General features: G+C 35.7%; 1 protein-coding gene across 1 annotated transcript; it reads left to right on the forward strand.

The window, feature by feature from the left end:
* The first annotated feature begins 1,185 nt into the window (after window positions 1-1,185).
* Window positions 1,186-21,364, forward strand: IL18RAP (interleukin 18 receptor accessory protein). The gene is made up of 10 exons (XM_026707412.2): window positions 1,186-1,333; window positions 3,656-3,926; window positions 4,991-5,168; window positions 6,079-6,253; window positions 7,712-7,780; window positions 9,740-9,854; window positions 11,674-11,831; window positions 13,212-13,352; window positions 18,080-18,250; window positions 19,532-21,364. Exons 1-10 carry the CDS (start codon window positions 1,264-1,266, stop codon window positions 19,897-19,899), a joined length of 1,716 nt encoding a protein of 571 aa, XP_026563197.1. The 5' UTR covers window positions 1,186-1,263; the 3' UTR covers window positions 19,900-21,364.
* Window position 21,365: the final 1 nt, after the last annotated feature.

Raw genomic sequence — 21,365 nt, forward strand, 5'->3', positions numbered from 1 at the left:
ACCTAGGTCTAAAAATTAAATTACTCAGATTATCTGCCAGAAAAAGTAAGGGGTACTTTAGAGTATTGTGAGCAGAGAGAGAGGACTCATATAAGGGAAGGAGAATTTATTATCACAGGCAGTACTGAAGTATGTTAGTTTCTATCAGTGCAAATCTGGGAAAGATATACTCCTATTGTGTCACATCTTGCTCACAAATTGTGGCCGGAAACATGACTTGTTAAAAGGAAGTAATGATGACATTGAGGTCAAGGAAGCTGATTAAAAGGAAATATGAATGTGAAATTCCGTTTAGAAAGGAAAACAACACTTACTGCTTCTGACAAGATTGAAAGGTAAGATTTTTCATTCAGGAAATAATCCCTTTTCAAATTACAGTTTCTCAGATTTACTACCTCAAATAATATTTAAGGATTTTTTAAAATGTCACAAATAGTATGTACATATTTGTTTCCTTTCCTTTGAATGTCTTGATTTAACTTTTTGTTTGAAAGCAGGTAAAAAAAAAAGCCTTTGGATTTCTTTCACAAGTATATCTATAAATCTATTATCTCTACTAAGTAAATTTTCTGTGTTAATTAGATGAATGTAGTAGTTTTTATTTCTCAGGTCCCAAATGAAATCAGTTCAAATGAAGCTTCTATTGTGCTCTATAATCTGTCTCATTCATAGAAGCTTCATGGAGAAAATCTTACATTCAGTTGTAAGTCAACCATATTTTCCCATATGTTTCTTTTAAAATTTTCTTTAAACAGGTAGTATAAAAGATAATAGATGCATGTTATATTATTATTATGGTTGGATTGTCACACCACCAGATGTTTAAACTATATTTGGCATTCTTATAATTTTGCATTTATAGTAGTTATAAATACAATCCCTTGTATTTTCTTAATACAAATTAATAACATTCTGAAAGTTGTAGCCATGAATCAGTGTGGAAAAGAACAACAAAGATCATAAGGGTTTCGGAGGCTAAATCATATGATGAACAGCTAAAGGAACTACTTATGTTTAGTTTAACAAGAGAAGGCTTAGAAGGGACATGATAGCTGTCTTCCAATACTTGAAGGGCTGTCACAGGGAAAAGGGGATTGATTTTTTGCTTACTTCTATACAGTTTCCATGTAGCTTCTGTCTGGAATGAATTATTTTCAGATAACTATATTTGATTATTTCAGAGTAATGAAAAGAGTTTCGATGTCTGCCACTGAAGTCTACTGCCAAAGATTCAACACTGCAGAAATGAAATATTAGACAAAAATGCTTATTTTTTTCTGGTGCTTTCTATTGTTTGTGGCAAGAGTAGAAACTGGTGATATTACTGTTACTGGTAAGCTATGTCATTACTCTTACTGCAAGTCTTCATTGTTTGATGTTTCCTTCTCAGATTTCCTATAATGCAGAGCCCCCCAACTTTTCCAGCAAAGGGGAGAGGCAGAAATGGTATTCAGCAGGTTCTGACCAGTTCTGGAGAACCTGTAGTGGAAATTTTGAGTAGTTCAGAGAACCAGCAAATACTACCTCTGACTGGAGATTTTACAGTATCCTTCCCCTGCCACACCCACCAAGTCATGCCCACAGAACTGGTAGTAAATAATTTGAATCCCACCACTGAGGGAGAATGGTTCTGCCTGAGTGGCCACCACCAAATGTGTCCACTGCTCATGCAAATGGGGATGCGTGCATGCTCCCTTATCACTTCCACAGCCTGGTTCCAAAAAATCTCACGGCGCAATAGTGGGCCATGGCCCGCGACTTGTGGGTAGAGGACCACTATAAGGGATTCTGTTTTTAAATATATTTTCCTACCTAAAGTGTTATCTTATATCTTTCACAGAAGCAGATTTTAATGATTTCCAGATAGGAGGGCTTCATAGGTCAGGAATATGTATATTTCTTGTTAGCTACAAAAATCTATTGTGCATGTCAATAAACAATATAAGGCATTTTCAAGAATACATATATTCTTGTCATTATTCACCTTTCAAAACTGCATCCTCTTCATAAAGTTGGTCTTAAATATGCTATCTATACATCTTTTTTCAGCTTCTGATGATAAAAAGATTTCAATTCAAAGATTAAATGCATAGAACACACTTCATCTGAAAAAAAAGATCTGAGTTTAATTCCCAACATTTCCTGATCATTCTGGAGTTCCTGTTAGAAATCCTGGTGAAACATTATCAATCAGTGTTGATCGTATTGAGATTGATAGATTCAATGCATATTAAAGACATATTGAAGATCGATATGTCTTTAATATATGTTGAATCTATGGAATCTTTGAACTAATGCTGAATCAGGTAAAGACTCTGCAGTCTTAGTCCAACATCTGTTTTTAGCAACTCACCCATTTTTTTTCTAACATAGTTGTGGTATATTTTAAACTGCAGAATTTTCTTTGAAATGGTGCTATGCTGTATAGTTTGTGGGGAGCCCATTTCCTCATTTGCTTGAACATTGGCCTTAATTCATCTTTTGGTACCAGTTTTTTAACAATCTCCTCAGATCTACCAGGCAGATGATGGCTTTTAGGCTTCCCCTTATAGGAATTGGGAGGGAGGGGGCTTAATCAGGTTTCCCCCCTTTTATGTGCTGCCAAATTCATTCAGTATGAAATAAGACGTGTGTGTTTGTGTGTGTGTGTGTGTGTGTGTGTGTGTGCGCACAAGCATTTTCTTTTCAAGTAAAGTGAGGGAAATGAACTTCTGCTATTTTATGACCTATGGATGCTTGGGACATACAATGTTCTCAATGTGTCATGCCTTGTTGGAGCCTGAATCCGAGGAGGAAGACAATCAGCTGATGGAGTGGGACAGTAGCTCCATTGGCTGTGGAGGAAACTGGGGAAGGGGAAAGTCAGGCTGGGCAGAGCAGGGAAGAGGTAGAACAAGGGAGAGGGGGTTCAGAGAAAGACCAAGGCCTACCCGCTCTTCATCCTAGGGTATGCAGGGCAGAACGGAGAAGAGAGCAACATGGTGAATTGCATGACTTATGAAGGAGGAAAGGGCCCTGGTTCCCTTCACAAGGCACACCTAGGATGAAGTTTAAAGGGAGGGACAGTTGTTGGGAACAAACATTGAGTTTATCTTGTGTTGGCTGCAGTTATCTGAGTTCTTGGCATCCTCCCAACTGGTTTGATTTACTGCCCTGTTACTTCATTTCTGGAACTCCATATCTTGCTCTGCTGGATTTATTACCCTATTTTGCCTTGTTGGATTTATAGTTTAAAGTTTTCAGTTTGGACTGGAATACCTGCAACCAAAAGCTGGTGCAGGTTCGTGGGAGACCTTTTCTCCAGACCAGAAGGTAACTGGGTCATTGTGGGCAAAGTTGGAGCTAATAAAAGAACTCTGGCTGTATTGCCTTTGTGCCATGCCCCAGGTCATCAAATAAGGTTTTGCTATCAGAGGTCTTCGTGGCTTGTTTTCAAGCTGTTTGAGAGGATTTAAGGAATGCAGCTTGTTGTCTTATTCATGGCTGTAGAACTAGTGCTGGCAAATATCACACACTGGCAAATCTGATGCCTTATTGTTACTAGTTGAGAACCCGATTGCTTCTCAAAAGCAAAGGCCTACATATGTTCCTGGAGGCATATAATAACTAAAATGTCCTTTAAAAAAATAGTACTGACTTCTTTCATTCTTTTCAGATTGCCTTAAAAAGCATACCAATGTGAGGTATAGAGCCATCAGCAACCACAAATTTATTGTATCATGTGACCTGCCATCTGAAGACACTACATCAATTTACAACCATTCTTCTCTTTATGAAAATCATGTCATGTGGTTCCAGCAATCCAGTGATGGAGGAGCCACTGTGATCCTCAGTGATAAAACTGCCAATCCTACTCCTTTGGGGAATTCACTCTGGTTTAACCCAATAAAACCCGAACATTCTGGAATATACATCTGTATGAAAAGGTTGGTTGTGCTGTGCAAGTGAGCTTCTAATTTGCTCGTGTTTTACCAGCCCAACAATTATTTCTTAATTATTTCGGAAACAATTTGTGGATGGTGGTGATGGAAGTGGTTTAGGCATGAAATTATCTTTATCCAAAAGAACTGGGAATTAATAGTAATAATTGGGATAGATCATATCCTCCAATGCCACCCAGAGTCCTTTGGGTAACATGGGTAGCTATGTTAAATTATTTAATCATTTTAACTATGCCAACAGATGAAACCTCTACAATAAATAGCAGTCAGGCTTTTTATTTTAATCTGATATGATCTACAACTAATTCTTTGTAAAAGAATGTAGATAATATTTTATATTATATTATTTTATATTATTTCATGTAGATAATATTTTATATTAATCATAATTCAGAAAAAGAATGGAAGCTATTAAGCTATTAAGAGTATGTATGCTGTGTAGTATGATCATAGCCATAGAATTTTATGAATGATATGATACTGTATAATATAATTCTGGAACAAGATAAAAATAAGCCAGGATATAAAACTATCCAATGATAGTGAACAGGAATTTTTACTCAAGCAACTGGGAGGGCCCTATTTTCCATACCGTTTTGTGCCATGTCAAATCTACAAACCTCTGTGTCAATTTCTTCCATAAGTAAAATCCCCTCTACAATCTTAGGATATACTGGGACATTATAAATATAACTTTTTTCAAATATTTTAATAATATAGTGGTACTTTGGTACTCAACTGCTTTGAAACTCATCAAATTTGGTACTCAATACATTTCAACATGAAAATGTTGTCCGGTACTTATCGGTTGTTTGATACATCACAAGCTAGAACTTGTCAGTGTCAGCTGCCGTGAGACTCACTACATTATTCCATATGGAAAAATTTGTTTTGGTATTCATCACACCTTCTGGAACCAATTAACAATGAGTACTAAGGTACCACTCTACATTTCAGGTTCAACAATATATTCAATTTGTTTTTTTCTCTTCCTGCACAGAATTAGTCCCTGGATAATTTCACCTGACATTTCTTTTTGCATCACACAGGGATAACATATCACCATGTGTCAATATTTTAATAACTGTTCAAACAGAAATTATGGCTAATTGTTCATTTAACAACATAAATGACATTTACCTCTTGGTGGACCAAGGAACATCCATTGGTTGCCCAGGGAAAAACTGTTACTCTAATTTTCAACAATCATCAGTGAAATGGTACAAAGTAAGTTTCTTTTAAGGTAACAACTCCTTTGAATCCATTCAATTGCTGTGCATTTCACAACAAATAGCTTTGATTTGTTTGAAAAATTATAGAGAGATTGTCACTATTTCTACTGGAATATTTTCTTTGGCCTCCAGTTTAACCTTTTAGCCTAACATTCCCTCGTTTCTTGAAAACCTAAGCAACTTTGGTTCTTGTGAATAGTTGGATGTACATTCAAGATTAGTCAAGGTCAGGTACTATATGTGCTGCTACTGGATGGGTAAATACAAAGCCCTTTAGTTTTAATTTTAATTTCATTTTAAGAGCCACGGTGGCGCAGTGGTTAGAATGCAGTTTTGCAGGCTAATTCTTTCACCTGCCAGAAATTCGATCCTCACCAGCTCAAGACAGATTCAGTCTTCTATCTTTCCAAAGTCGGTAAAATGAGGACACAGTTTGTTGGGGGCAATATGGCGACCTTGCTTAGAGAGGGCTGTAAAGCACTGTGAAGTGCATATAAGTCTAAGTGTAATTGCTAATTGCTGTTGGAAAGGTGGGATGGGAAAGGTTGTAGGATCTGGTTTCATGTAGAATAGAATTTCACAATCTGGCACTCTTTGGTTATAATGGATCACAATTTGTGCAGATCCCAGCCAGCAAAACCAAAATGGGATTCATATGAACTGGAATACCACATATCTGGAGTGCACTGGTACAGGGAAGACTATTGCAGGAAGAAAACCAAATTAAAACTCCTTTTTTTCATCCAAATTCTTTAATCGCACCCTTTATGACTGATAATCATGATAGTTTTATAATTCATTTGAGGATCAGAATACCAGTTGCTATGAAATATCTGGAGAATTTGTGAATTTGTACATTTCAACCTATCATAATATTTGAGTTGTTCATTTTTATCTTCTTGTAGAATGGAGTACAAGTAAAACTTAAAAAGAAAAGACATGGCCTACGATTCTACCATGATAAACTAGTGCTGCGTCCTGTGTATGATAAAGATAATGGCACTTATACATGCGATTTCATGTTGACTGACAATGGTATACAATGGAAAATGAGAACAATACTAAACGTGCATGTTATCTGTAAGTCACTATACATAATCCAGCATAATAAATAATTTCATGTAGTGCTTTACATTCGGGCAGTAAAATAGGTGTTAGGGTATACTATACCAGTCTTATTTAGAGTTTCTTAATTTTGTTAAATTATAATTATATAGTAATATTCAATTACTATTTCAATTATTTGCTTATCTTTGTCATTCCTTAATGGTCTAAGCAGTTATAACATTCCCTGAAAGCAATTTACTCAGAAGGTACAAACATGGGTTTTATAAACTTTTTTTAAAAAAAGAAAAAAAATGAGCTCTATGTGGTAATAAATAAATAAATCACTGATTGCACTTCTTTTTCAAAATGGATCTAATTTTATTTTGGAAAACTTTGCAAGAATGGATTCAGATAATTCTTGTTTAATATTGATGGAGCTAATTTGCAATGGTAGATTATTATAGCAGTCCAATTATGCATGCTAAGATAATTTTAGTGGAAAGTCATATGGAAAAAGTCCTGTTGAAGGAACAGAACCAATTTAAACCCTGTTATGACAGTTACCTTGCAGTGTGTGTGTATGTGTGTGTGTGTGTGTGTGTGTGTTTGTATAAGAGGACTAGGAAATTTCCTGCCCATTAGCAGTTTGAAAGCATGCAAATGTGAGTAGATAAATAGGTATCACTTTGATGGGAACAGCTTATAGTCATGCTGGCCATATGACCCAGAAATATCTTTGGACAATGCTGGCTCCCTCAACCAAGAATGGAAATGAGCACCACCCGCTAGAGTCAGAAACGACTGGACATTACTAGGAAATACTTCAAAAAATCATTATTTTTATTTTATATAAGCAAATAGTTTTTCTTTGCTCTCTGCTTGATTTCAAAAATCTGTTATCTATCAGGCCTATGGAAATAACTCTTCTGCTACTTGGTTGAGACGTCAAAAGTAGGGCAACATAACATTGTGTGCCAGTGTGTCAGTTGGTCATGTGACTGGTTGTTTGAAGCTATATTTAAATTCAGAGCAGCTGATTGGTACTCTTGTTGATTGGTCATTCAAATGGTCTGGTTTCTTATGTAGTCCTATGCTGGATTAGATAAGTATGTTTGTTAATTGTTCCTATGGTAGAATACCAGGCTTCAATAAATTCACGTGTATGGCGGATATTGGCATGGCCAATAATTTTTGTTCCTTTCCAATCAAATTGAGAAGGTTTGTTGCAACTTTGATGGTTCCAAATGAACAACCAATCACACAACAAGCTGACCACACTGGCACACAAGGCATAGACAAGCTAAAGAGGAATAGGCCAAGAAAATCCTGCTGATGATATTACCTAGTCTGATAATGAAATGTTCAGAAATTAAATTGAAACAAGTTTGGAGAGCAAACCTCTACCAAAATCTAAAACCCGAGCTACATATATTTTCTTTTATTTCCTAATTATTATTTTTAACTTCTAACACACTGTTTTTCATGTTTTAGCAAAAAACACTATCCATCCTCCAAAGGTTTTGAATCCCAGTGATGGGATGACCCTTAAAGTAGAAATTGGTAAGATAATTAAATTTTCACATTTATTTTGCAACCTATGAGACAATAAGTATCTTACATTGACTGCAATTCCACTCTAAGCTAGAGCTTAATTTGAGTGAAAATGGACTAGCTGTAGGTACTCTTGGATTAATTATTTTATGATATAAATCACAGATTGCCTATTGTTTTAGAAAAACAGCAAGATTCTATTCTGAAAAGTTGGAGAAAAGTTACAATTCTAACTCCCAGCTGGTTTCCATATGTACATTCACCAGTTAATAACAGTAGCTTAATGATATGAATTTGATAGAACTATTGCAGTGTATGGATTCAAGAGTATATTATCAGAATTTTGTGGGGCTGGACATTATGTTTTAAACAGTGGTGGGATTAATTTTTTTATATTACCGGTTCTGTGGGCATGGCTTGGTGGGCGTGGTAGGGGAAGGATACTGTAAAATCTCCAGTCAGAAGTGGGATTTGCTGGTTCTCTGAATTACTCAAAATTTCCACTACCGGTTCTCCAGAACTGGTCAGAAACTGTTGAATACCACCTCTGATTATGATCTTTCTGAGGAAATTTTTTTTTTTAAGATTTAGACTAGTTAAAATGTAGGTTAGTGTTTTTTCTGCAGCCATTTTAATTTATAAATTCCTCATTCAAAGGTCCCATTTGGCATCCTTCTTCCCACTATCTATGTACAACATATGTTTGTCTTTAAAAATGACAGATGTTTGACTTTCTGGTTTGTGGAATTGTTCACCCTTCAAGGTAGTCCAGGCAAGAACCTGGAGTACTAACTCTATCTTTATTGAAACGTAACATAATTTTGGAAATCCAAAAGTACCTTTCATCTTTATAGTCCATGAAACTAGAAGGGTCCCTCAACAGGATCCCTTCTGAGATGTTTGCCATGTCCCATTACTTGTGTGGACTGCCTCTTATCTGACCATTGCCATCTGCAGCTCTTTGTCCTTTCTCTTAAACTCATTCCCACACACCATAACAGGAATGTATAGTTTATTATTCTATAGCAATTTGTCCTATTTAATATGTATCCATAATATTACATTAGAAGACACACATTTATCATTCTCCAAAGCACCTGAGGGCAGGACAAGAAGCAATGGGTGGAAACTAATCAAGGAGAGAAGCAACTTAGAGCTAAGGAGACATTTCCTGACAGAGCAATTAATCATTGGAACAACTTGCCTCCAGAAGTTGTGAATGCTCCAACACTGGAAGTTTTTTAAAAGATGTTGGATAACCATTTGTCTGAAGTGGTGTAGGGTTTCCTGCCTAGGCAGGGGGTTGGACTAGAAGATCTCCAAGGTTCCTTCCAACTCTGTTATTCTATTCTATTTTATTCTATTCTATCATATCAAATGCAACATTTTTCAAATGTCACTGTTAAAACCTATTAGGAGATATATAATTTGGCGTATTAAGGCATCAGGCTACAAACTGGAATTTTGTAAATTCTAATCCCATTTTAGGTATGAAGCCGTTCACACTCTCACAGCCATAAAAAGCAAGAAATGGCAAATCCTTCTGAAAAACCTTGCCAAGAGTACTTCAAGTGTCCAAGCAGTTGCTAGGAATCAAGACTTACACACACACACACACACACACACACACACACACACCTACCTAGTATAATTATTATCCTATGTGCTTCAGTATCACCTCTTTCCACCAAATGCATGAAAGTTAAATTGGAAATAGTGTGTGATGATGAAAAGAGTAAATATACTAGTCTTTAAGATGTAACAAGATTTGTTTTTGTGTAAAATAGACCATAGTTACATGTGTTATTTTTGAAGACCCTTTGTATACGCTACTTAATATTAATAGTCTGTGGATTTTCAAGTCATATATAAAGAATCTCATAACCATTTACAAAGTACTCTAAATATTTTCAGGTCCATGGAAAGTATGCATATTGTTTTTCCCCACCTTCATCTTTTTTTTTTAAGGTCAACCGATTGATCTTGAATGCAAAGCACAATTTGGTTTTGAAATGAATGTTTCCTCCTCACTGGAGTGGTACCGAGAAACCAGTAAAAGCAAGCAACTGATAAAGCAAGAGAGGTAGGGAAAGAAAGTGTCTGAATTGAAAGAAACAAAAGAAGAGAGAGAGGGGGGAGGGGAGGGGAGGGAAAGGGAGAGGAGAGGAGAGGAGAGAGAATTTCCCAAAATTTGTAGACCATTGATTATCTATCTGAAATTCTAAGAGTCCAGGTGCTCCCTGGAGGCCTTAGATGCCTTTCCCAAAGTTGTCATTGAAATGTACTTTTTAATATTATATTATTATATATATCTGAGTAACTAGATTAAATGTAATCAAAGTTACTTTTAATCTCAGTTAGATGAAATCCAGTTTTTAAATCCCAAATATTAATTATTAATTTTTTAAAAGGATTTTAATCATCAAAAACCATCGCAGGTTTTTGGAGGCATGATTTCTGACATGTTATTCAAAGACAAAATCTGGTCATCAGTATGGAAATTGTTCTGCATCTCAGACATAAAATACTGTATATGTCTTCTTATACATTTACCACTATGAAACTGCAGATGAAATTACAATTTAAAAAAAAATCCAGTACATTCTCTGTTGCCATCTTAATTTTCTTTAACTTGCCCTACTCTGCGGACCCTTAATTCTGCTTTTATTTTTGCAGTTAAAAAGGACTTTGGGTTTCTTGCTTGTTCATTTTTTATACTTGCAAATAAATATAGCAAGCAGAAAGGTATATGCACATGCAGAAGTCAGCATGTTTTAGTAGGTACATTATGAAATTAGAATTTGCAAATTATAGGGTCAGAAGCATAGGATTGTGGCCTATTATGTTTCTCTTTCTCTCTCTCTCTCTCTGTCTCTGTCTCTGTCTCTGTCTCTCTCTCATCTATGAAATTTATATAGCTAGCCATCTCTCAAAAAGCAATTCTGGGCAATGCAGAACAATCATGTGCATTATCCCTCAGTTCATATCTTGCTAAATCCTAATGTGGTTTGTTGATTTTAGGTCCATAACTTTTTCTAAGGTTAGTCATTTAGTTTAGCAAGCTTGTTTGGGGCTTAATTATTCATTAGCTTTAATCAGTTGCATATATTCTGTAACATATGAATTAGCTATAGGAATTGGGGGGATTTATATAAAATGGGTCAGTGAATCACATATTAAGATTCTTACTGGAAAGATGGGTTATAGAAGAAATATATTAGTATTTGAGTGGTAGATTCATGAAGTGGCTTCTGGAAAACCGTGTTGACCAAACATAAATACCGTGTTTCTCATATAATAAGGCCGAGTTTTATTTATTTTTTTGAACCGCCCCAAAATGGCTAGGCCATCTTTTGGGGGGTGACTTAATTCCCCCCCCTTGCATCTTTGGGTGGGCAAGTGGCGATGGCTTGGATGTTGACCTCGGCGTTGGTGGGGCACTTCGTATTGGGGTCAACGCAGGCAGCACCATATCCGGGTGTGCAACAAAAGTACTTCCTAACAGCAAGCCCCCCCCACAATTCCCCCCCATTTCGCATGTTTTAATATAGGCCTTAATTTGGGGGGAGGGGCTTAATTTCATTTCATGCCTATAAAACATGCTAGGACTTCCTATTGGGGGAGGCCATATTGTTGGAGAAACAGGGTAGAGTTCTTTCTTGTTAAAAAAAAAAAAATCCAAGAGTTTCAATGTGACCGGTAGATGCGACTGCCACAATTTTTTATTCTTTTTTATTTCTTTTTTCTATTTTTCTTTTTTTAATTTTTTTTTTTATTCTGACATAGAAAGAATGCTCTATACATATTTAAAATATTTGTTCTTGGGTATCATGAAAAGCTGCAAATGTCTGCACATGGATGGGAGCATGACTGATGATTGATGAGAACATTATTCTTTTTAGAGTTCATCCACAGGGACTGGATGGAGAAACCTTTTCTCTTACCTTCAAACTGATAAAAGTAACTGAAGAAGATCTAAACAGCCACTTCATCTGCTTGGCCCAAAATTCTATTGGGAATGCTACTGGAGTGATCAAACTTAAGAGGCAAACAGAAAAAGGTAAAACTGTCAAAGCATTAAGATAATATCACTACTCTACTTGACCTCATTAACATTTTTCTTTGGTTTCCTGACCTATTATTTTATGGGGTAAACATCTGCATGAATTTCATGAGCCTTAGTCTCAATTTCCTATTATAAAAACAGTTCCAGTTTTTCATGCCATATTGTGATAGCTGCTGTCTTTCACCAACACAATATTTTCTAATGAATCCATATATTCAAATGCAGAGTCTATAGAAAGGGCTGCCAGGTCTCTGTGAAGTTAGATTGTGAATGACAAGAAGACAACAGGTTTCCTTCCTTCCTCTCTTCCTCCCTCCCACCTTTCCTCTTTCTTTCTTTCTTTCTTTCTTTCTTTCTTTCTTTCTTTCTTTCTTTCTTTCTTTCTTTCTTTCTTTCTTTCTTTCTTTCTCTCTTCTGCAATGCATTACGAAGAAATACAGGTAGTCCGCATTTAATGACTGCCTTTTTTTAGCAATCATTCACAATTAAGATAGTGAGGAAAACAATTTCAAAATTAGATCATAAGTAGTATTTCAGTTTCACTCAGTGACTGCTTTGCATAATGACTAAGTTGTGATTGGTATGTGGTGTGTGCGGATTACCTATATCTGGCTTCTCATATGAAAATTCCACAGCTAAATATATGCATCTTGGATAAAATTAAATAATCTTCCCTGAAGACAGTTAAGAGTTCTTGAGGATCTCGTGAACAACTGTCACCACAGCATTAACTATAGATAGATTTAGTTTACTTCAGGTTTTATCTTCAGTATATCAGAAATTGCAAAACAACTAACTGGAGTTCTAAGGCATCAACCATTTGCCATACTTTAATGGATTCTAGAGAAATACAGAGGCTTATTGTGATTTTCTTTTCCGTCTCAAAAACTCTGATAGAGAAGCAAGCCACTGCACTTCTTGTGTCTTTTCGCAGACGTTGGCATGGTAATTAGTGAAATTCAGGCTGCAATAAATTGACTGGAATCTAGTACTAAAGAAATAAAAAATTCCAATCCACAAAAGAGGATCTAAATCTAAGTGGATTTAGATCTTCTAACTGTTTGCCTAAAATAGAAGAGTTTAAGGTCTTAAGTCTAAGCCTTCATGGACACCTCTATAAGTTTTGGATTTTGGATGTTTATATGAATGGAAGTACTGTTTGCTGATGCACCTGAATAGAACTACCTCATGTGATTGTGATATAAACATGTGTATTCTTCAATCAAACAAAATTTATTGCTCTTTGAAATACATCTATTTCTCCAGTGGACAAGTTCAGGTTACCACCCATCACATTTTTTCCGACTGTCATATTTCATCCTAAACTTTACTATTAATCATTAATTTTCTATTGTTTTCTCTTTTTCTCTTTAGCAATCCTTTTCTTGCTTATTTTGTGTGGCACTATTATTATACTACTTGGAGGGGTTTCAGGAGGCCTGCTGGTTTATAGGCACTGGATCGAACTTTTATTGTTCTATCGGAATTACCTAGCCAAAGATGAAACTCTAAGTGGTAAGTACATTCGATTTACGATAGCATTTATTGGCCAATTTACTAATGGGAGAAGATTGGTCAATTCTACTGATTCTTAACAGTTCTCTCTCTGTGTCTCTCTCTCTCTCTCTCTCTCTCTCTCTCTCCTTACCTACATTTGCTCCTACTTCACCCACTGTTTCTAAGTATCTTAACTTGACATATAGGGATCTCAACAACCCATTCCCAAATACTGAATACTAATACAATGTATACAAAATATTTTTATAAGAATCTCTGTTTGTAGAATTAAACATCTCTCTTGACCCAGTGAATGAAATATTGGATTGAAATGTAAGAAACCATGTTTCAAATCCTCTCACCCCCATTCCTAAAGCAGAGGTATACTGCAACAATATTCAACGATATTCTATAGAATTCAAATAGTAGCATTTAGTCATCATTTGGAAAGAAATGATTATTAATAAGCCCTTAAGTATCAACTTATAACTCATCAGGGAAAGTTAACCTTAGGAAGGATGGAATTTTCAGAATGAATCAGGCTGTACCAGAAAAAACCCAAACCAAAACACTGCAAACACCCACATTTCTTAAAACTAGATATAATCATTTTAAATACACAGGAAGCAAATCTTTATCAAAGTCATCTGAAAAATCTGATGGACTCTTTTTTTCCATTTCTTTTATTAAATTCAGTTAATGGAAGCTTCAACTTTCAAACATTTCAAATGTTATTATATGACATCATTGAACAAAATAAAAACTATAAATAAAATACTGTAGTTGAATTGTAATCTTAGAAATAGAGACCATAGGGAGACATTGGGCAGATTTCATAAAAATATTGGAGAAAAAGAGAACAAAGAATGAGGGAAGAATTGTCACAGTGTTTGTCATGTGACATATTGGGACTTTCCCCCTCTTCGTTAAACTGGGGCAGGGCAGGGCCATCATGTGATGTATCCAGCCGATGGGCCGTGAGTTTGACACCCCTGGCCTAGATAAATATACATGGCTGTTATAGAATCCTGTTAACGAGGATGTTTTTAAATATTAGTTTACCACAGAGGTATTAAATTCAGGAAATGAATGTAGGTCAAAACTTTTCATTTTCTAAAAAAAAAAAAAAAGAATTTTCATGCCTCCCTCCACATTCTTTTGATCCTTTTTTAAAAAAAGTTTCTTTCTCATTTTCAGGCTAAAGATAAAACTTTCTATATAGCTATTTTTATAATAAAAGTATATGATCAGTTTTAAAAGTGAGTTGTATAATAAATTTTTGGACACCTGAAAGGAGCTGGTAACTAAAAGTATTTCATTTCTTGTGTTCTTATTGTCAAACAATTCTGATTTTTTTTTTGAAAAGCCAGCTGTGAATATAGAACAAACACTCATCAGTGATCTATGGGATTAAAAATGTACAGAATTAAGAAGTGAAAGATAAAAAATAAAGTGATAATTTTTACACACAAACCTGCACACAATATGCATACACACACATTCATAAACAATTAGCATTAACATGGCAATTTTTTTGCTTATAACTCACCAGTTTGAAAAGTTCACGCCCCAAATTTCAGAGATAAGCAGGAATTTGAATCAAATATTAAGGTGACCAACTTTTTTACAATGAAAAGGAGGACACAAATAAATTGAAGAAAAAAACAAAGCCACTTGTGCATGGTGCACTCTTGCACATAGTGCACTCTTGCGCGTGGCACACTCTCTCAAAAGAATTCTCTTGTGTGGAGCGCATGCATCTCATAATCGCATCTTGCCACACTGTACCGAGCCTTGATGAATCGTCATGTCAAATACAAATACGTCACATCACATACAACAGATCGGATCAACATCGATCAAATACGGAGATTTACAGATTAGTCTTCAAATATCAAAAAGGAGGACATGTAGGAGGACACTTTTCAAGGGAGGACAGAACTTACAAAAACCCTAAAGGAAGACGGTTGGTCACCTGACAAATATATCTACATAGCATAGATCAGTTCAAAAATAAACCATCAGGCTCTGACGTAGATTTAAATATTGAGTACTGTCTAGATATGTTAAAACAAATAGCTGTGAATTCTGCAAGCTGAAGCCCAAACATAGTTGGAGAGTACCAGGTTGATTAAGGGTGATTAAACAACTTCTTGAAACTTAAGAAGTCACCGATAGTCCAAATTGTGTGATAAAAAAATAGGATTAAAAAGAATATGAATCTTATACTGTAGATGTGTTCAACATGGAATTGCTCATCTGGAAACTACAGCTGATTCAAAATGCAGCAGTACAGATTGTAACAGGCCTTTGTTCTTATGTCCATGTATTATTACTGCGATATGAACTATGTTTGCTGCTAGTTGACCTCTGGGTGCAATTCAAAAGCTCTTCATGTCATAGATCTATGTTATTTGAATAACTGCCAATCTCTAATTGTTTCTGCCTGTGTTGTTCATTCAGGCAGAGAGGCTGCATTTTACATCTCTCCATTAAATATTATTATCTTGTGGGATCAAGGAAGTGTGATTTCTGTGATGTTATTCCTTCTCGCTAGAGTTACATCCCTCCAGAGATAGGATTGGTGTCCAGTCTTCTGGGATTCTGGAAGGATTTTAAGATTTGGCTCTGTGCACATGCCTTGAGTTAGTGTGCCTGTGAAATCCCTGTTGTTTTTTATTAGTATGATAATTTTTAGTCTAGGCTATCTTGTTTATTTCATGCTTTTAACCCCTTTTTGTAATTTTATGTTTGGATAAAATTTGGACTGGGTATCCATAATAAATTTCATAAATAGCAATCATAATTGTTTGCTAATATTATTTGCACAAGATTCTTATACAGTCAATATAAAATGCTTTTGTCATATTTGTATCTAAAGGTGATGACCCGGAAATATGTTGTCCACTAAAAAGAGATTTTTGTTTTTAGGTGAAAAACTGAATAAAATTATATATATATAATTTATATATATATAAATATAAAACCAATTTCTGAGCACTGGTGCTCTGTGCCCATTTACATGTTCTGCATGCTGTACTTTAGCCTAGATATGGGAATCACTTCATTTTCTATAAGAAAATGCTCCAAGATCAGAATGTGTGACCATTAGTGTATTACGAAAATTGATGCAATATCAGATGGCTTACAGAATTTGTTTTAAAGCAGCCTCTGCTGGTAAAATGGTGCAATTTTCCAGTGAGATAGATCAGCGTATTTTAAGTCAAAGAATACTGTGGCATCCTAGAGTGCTTGAAATTTCAGAAACCTTGGTTTAATGCCCTCTTTGTCCAGTAAGGCACAATGTTGTAGGCAAATTATGACTTTTGGACATTGTTTGCAGGTAGCAGTAGTAATACCACTTCATAGTGTTTCACAGCCCTCTCTAAGAGGTTTACAGAGTCAGCATATTGCCCCCAACATTCTGAGTCCTCATTTTACTGACCTCATAAGCAGAGGTGAAATGCTTCCGGTTTGGCCTGGTTTACCTTAACAGATAGTTAAAAAAAAAGCTACCGATTCGGGTGAACCAGTAGTAAAGAAATGCTACTGGTTCAGCTAAACCGATATTTCCGATGATCAGCTGGGCGACAACCAGCTGTGGTGCACGATTTAGATTATCTAGAAATCAGGAAATCGTTGGATTTCTTGCTTTCTAGCTAATCTAAATCGTGCACCACAGCTGATTCCCCCCTCCTTGCTGTTGTACTTACCTTGTAAGGCTTCAAAATGCTTCTTTTTTTCAGCATCCAGGAAGCTTCCTTGAGGTCCACTAGGCCAAAAACCCAGGGGGTTGCCGCAAAAGAAAAAATACTTTTGACTCCCCAGTCACATGACCACATAGCCATGCCCACCCAGTCACATGACCACCTGGCGACATCCACCTAGCCACGCCCACAGAACTGGTAGTAAAATTTTGAATCACTGCTCGTAAGGATGAGACTTGAACTGCCAGCAATCAGCAGAATTAGCCTGCAATACTATGTGTCACCATTGCAGGTACATAGTTTGTATGAAAGAAAAGGCACGTATATTTGTTTGATAGTTATGAAATTTTCATTTGAAACTTCAGTGTTATTTTCATGAGTCAGATTTTGTAAATAAGGAATCAGAATAAGAAAATGATTTTGTATGAGAGATAGCCTTTTTTATTTTATTTTTATTACTATTTTATTTTCATAACAAGAATTAAGTAAGAGCCTGTTTGAAGATAGCGAGGCTCTGTATAAAAAGAAGTTGAAATCCATATCTAGGTCAGTGTTCTCATCTCATCTACCCACTGAGTATAGTTCATCTACATATGTAGGATGGTTTGTCTAACACAATATTTAATACGGTTTTGATATGAAAAGATACCCTAGCTATGGTGATATGAAAAGATACCCTAGCTATGGTGATATGAAAAGATACCCTAGCTATGGTGATATGAAAAGATACCCTAGCTATGGTGGCTGTTTTTATTTCTTATACAGACTTACACACAGAGGGAGACTCATAAAATACACCCATTTACATAGGCACACTGTTGCCAGAATATCTCTGCTTTCCCTGATCTTCCTCGCGTTGTCTGAGTAAACATGGTGGTAATGGCCAATTCAAACAAAACGTTTCTCTCCATCTCTCTGATTTAGGAAAGATTTTCCTTTCCTTCTCCTTTCCTTCTCCTCTCCTTCCTCCTTTTTAAATTTCAATGCCCATTTGCTTCTTTTCATTGTCCTTATTTTAATTAATTCATTTATTTTTAGACCGGAAGGAATTTGATGCTTTTGTCTCCTATGCAAAACCGGAGTTCACTGAAGCCAACCAAGAACCATGCATTGAGGAGCAGTTGGCTCTAGAATTTCTTCCACTCATTTTAGAACACGATTATGGATATAAGCTATGTCTTACAGAAAGAGACATCCTTCCAGGTGGAGGTATACTATTTATTTCTTTGATTTCATACAATAGCTAAAATAAAATAGCTGCATCAATACTTTCCATCATAGAAAAGAGACAGCCTCGTGTCAGGGTGATGTTAAACCTAGCATCATTTGCAAATACAGGTAGTACTTGACTTACAACAGTTCATTTAGTGACCATTTGAAGTTTTAGTGGCACTGAAAAAAGTGACTTAGTGTTGTTTTTCACACTTACGACCATTGCAGCATCTCTATGATCTTGTGATCAAAATTCAGAGGCTTGACAACTGATTCATATTTATGACAGTTGCAGTGTCTCAGGGTCATATGATCCCCTTTTGCGACCTTATGACAAGCAAAGTCAACGGTGAAGCCAGATGTCAGGTTTCCAAGTGATGAAATCCATTTAAAAAGAATAAAACAAAGTCCATTTTCCAAGACAATTCTTTTATTTAGGAAAGGATCAAATTGGCAAAGTCCATGGTAATTCCAGATCTGACACAACCCGGAATTACCCCACAATACTAGAATTTAGAAACAATTCCCAAAAGTCTCATTCTCCAATAAAAGTTATTCAACATTGCTTGATGTCATAAATCTCCACTTCAAGGGGCCTAAGCACGGATAGCTCGTTTTCCCACGGGAAGAAGAATACCTAGCCTAAACAACTTTCTCTATCTCCTCTCCTCCTGCCTTAGGAATGTTGCAAGCCCGAAACCCTTCCCCCCATGACTGCCACAGAGAAAGTAAGAAAAAGAATATATACTAAGCCTAACTAAAATGGCTGCACAGAAATCAATTTCAGGCTTGACACCAGATTCACTTTAACAACTGTGTTTAGTAACTTAACAACTGCACTGATTCACTTGACAAGTATGGCAAGAAAGGTCATAAAATGGGGCAAAACTCACTTCACAATGGTGTCACTTAGCAACAGAAATGTTAGGGCTCAATTGGGGACATAAGCCTGTAAAAATCAAACCCAAACCCAAATCATATTTACTAAGGTTTGACCAGTTTGAATAAAATACAGCAGTTCTGTAAAAAATCATTGGCAGTATTGGTCAGTGGAAAACACAAAAAAACACAGACTCAGTCCTGATCTAGAGACAGTCAATTAGCTGCAAAGAAGGAGGAGTTTCAGGTTTTACTTCTCAGATTTAATTAGCATGCTTTTTCAGAATGTATTGTTTTGGTTGAATTTTACACTGCTTTATACCTCTAGTTCAAGGCATAGTTTCAAAGACGTGGAAAAAGAAAAAAAAATACGTTAGTAATCATGCTCTCTTTTGACAGCCTACACTGACGACATTGTAAGTGCCATGAAAAAGAGCAGGCGGGCCATCATCATTTTGGGTCCAAACTACGCTAAGAATACCCAGGCTCTCTTTGAACTTGAAGCAGCAATCAACACTGCCTTGGAAGATAAAACAATGAAACCCATCCTAGTACAAGTTGAGACTTTTCAGGAACCACCTTCATTGTCTCCTAAGGTGAAGAAAGCCCTCAGGATTTTGCCCAAGGTTACCTGGAGAACATCTACCTCCCCTTCAGCTAATAAGCAGTTCTGGAAGAAATTACAGTATCACTTGCCAGTGAAACATAACAACAGTGCCTTGGACAAGTGGCCTACATTTCCCATCAGCAACCGTTGGTGTTGGTAACAGAAAATGAGAAACAAGGGGATGAGCAAGTAGAGTATAATACAGCAGAGACCATAGCTCAGTATTTCAAAACTCTCCACAGCTATAAATGATTATTAAATGGTAGAGTTGGGAATTTGAGAAAGATTCATTTGCATTTTATTTATAATATGGCCACTTTAAACTAAAACTCTGAAAGTTGTAACTCTATGAATGTTGCCACCCATGTTACCAATTGTTTTTTTTTTAAAACAAAGCCCATTGAACAAAAACAAACAAATAAACAAAACTATCTCCTAATCCCAAATGCATATTGGAGGAAGTAATGCACAATTTATTGTAATAGAAAAATATGCACTTGATTTACAACTGTGAAGCAAAATGATTCTAATATGGAAACAGGAAGAACCACATTTATCCATAGAAAAATTAGAAATACATTATGGAAAGGCTAAATTAGATAGATTCCCCATCTCTAAGTAGACTCTGTAAGCTACTAGGTAAGTTGATGATCACTTCCGGTTTTCATTTGAACTTTTATCAAAATAATATATGAAATATATGAAAATAATATAATAATATAATATATGAAAATAATATAATTATTTAATTCAGTATTGTATAATGTTAAATGGAAATGTACTGTTTGTGCCATATTTATTTATAGACATGCTATTCAGTTGGATGTGACGGGGCGGCTTAACTTGGATTTATCCTTTTAAAGGTGCACCTGGCTGTAATGTATTAAAAGTGACATACAAACACATATACAGAGGGTGAGAGAGAAAAAATACATAAAATGGAGCAAAACTCACTTAACAAATGTTTCACTTAGTAACATAAATTTTGGATTCAATTGTGGTTGCAAGTCAAGGACTACTTATATAATGTACCACTTATATTACCATTGCCTATGATTTGTTTCCAAATACAGTTCCAGGTTTTGGCTATTATCTGTAAAGTCCTTGGTTTTTGTGAAATGCACTGGAGATGATAGCTACATATATAGCTACCAGCATTTGAATGTTTGTTTGTTTGTGTAATGAAACCATTCTGATATTATTATTGTATACTGTAATGAAAATGTACTCTTTTATCAAAGTTTAATATTATACATTGTTTAGATTACAACCAATTGAGGCAATAAAAAAGAAATCTTCAAAGCAAAGAAACAAAACAAATAAACAAGTAAAAGTGATAGTTCCAACCACATACTGTAAAGTCATGACTGCAAGTCTTGTGACTTCCATTAGGTGTCTCTAACATAACATTTGATGTGTTTTTGCCACAAACCCAGAAATGATTCACTGTAAGTAAACCTAGAAAAACTACTGTTGGAGGTGGACCTGTCAAATATTTCTGTTTCTGGATTCTTTGTAACTCAGAACATCTGGTGGATTATGTTGTTATAGTCTCGGACCAATAATCGTACCACTAGCCATAAAATTGTATTGTTTCTTTCCTTCCAAATGGAGTGAAAGGCTTCA

The sequence above is a fragment of the Pseudonaja textilis genome, chromosome 8 (genome assembly GCF_049901715.1).
Source record: "Pseudonaja textilis isolate UNSWEBS1 chromosome 8, rPseTex1.2, whole genome shotgun sequence".
Taxonomy (NCBI): Eukaryota; Metazoa; Chordata; class Lepidosauria; order Squamata; family Elapidae; genus Pseudonaja; species Pseudonaja textilis.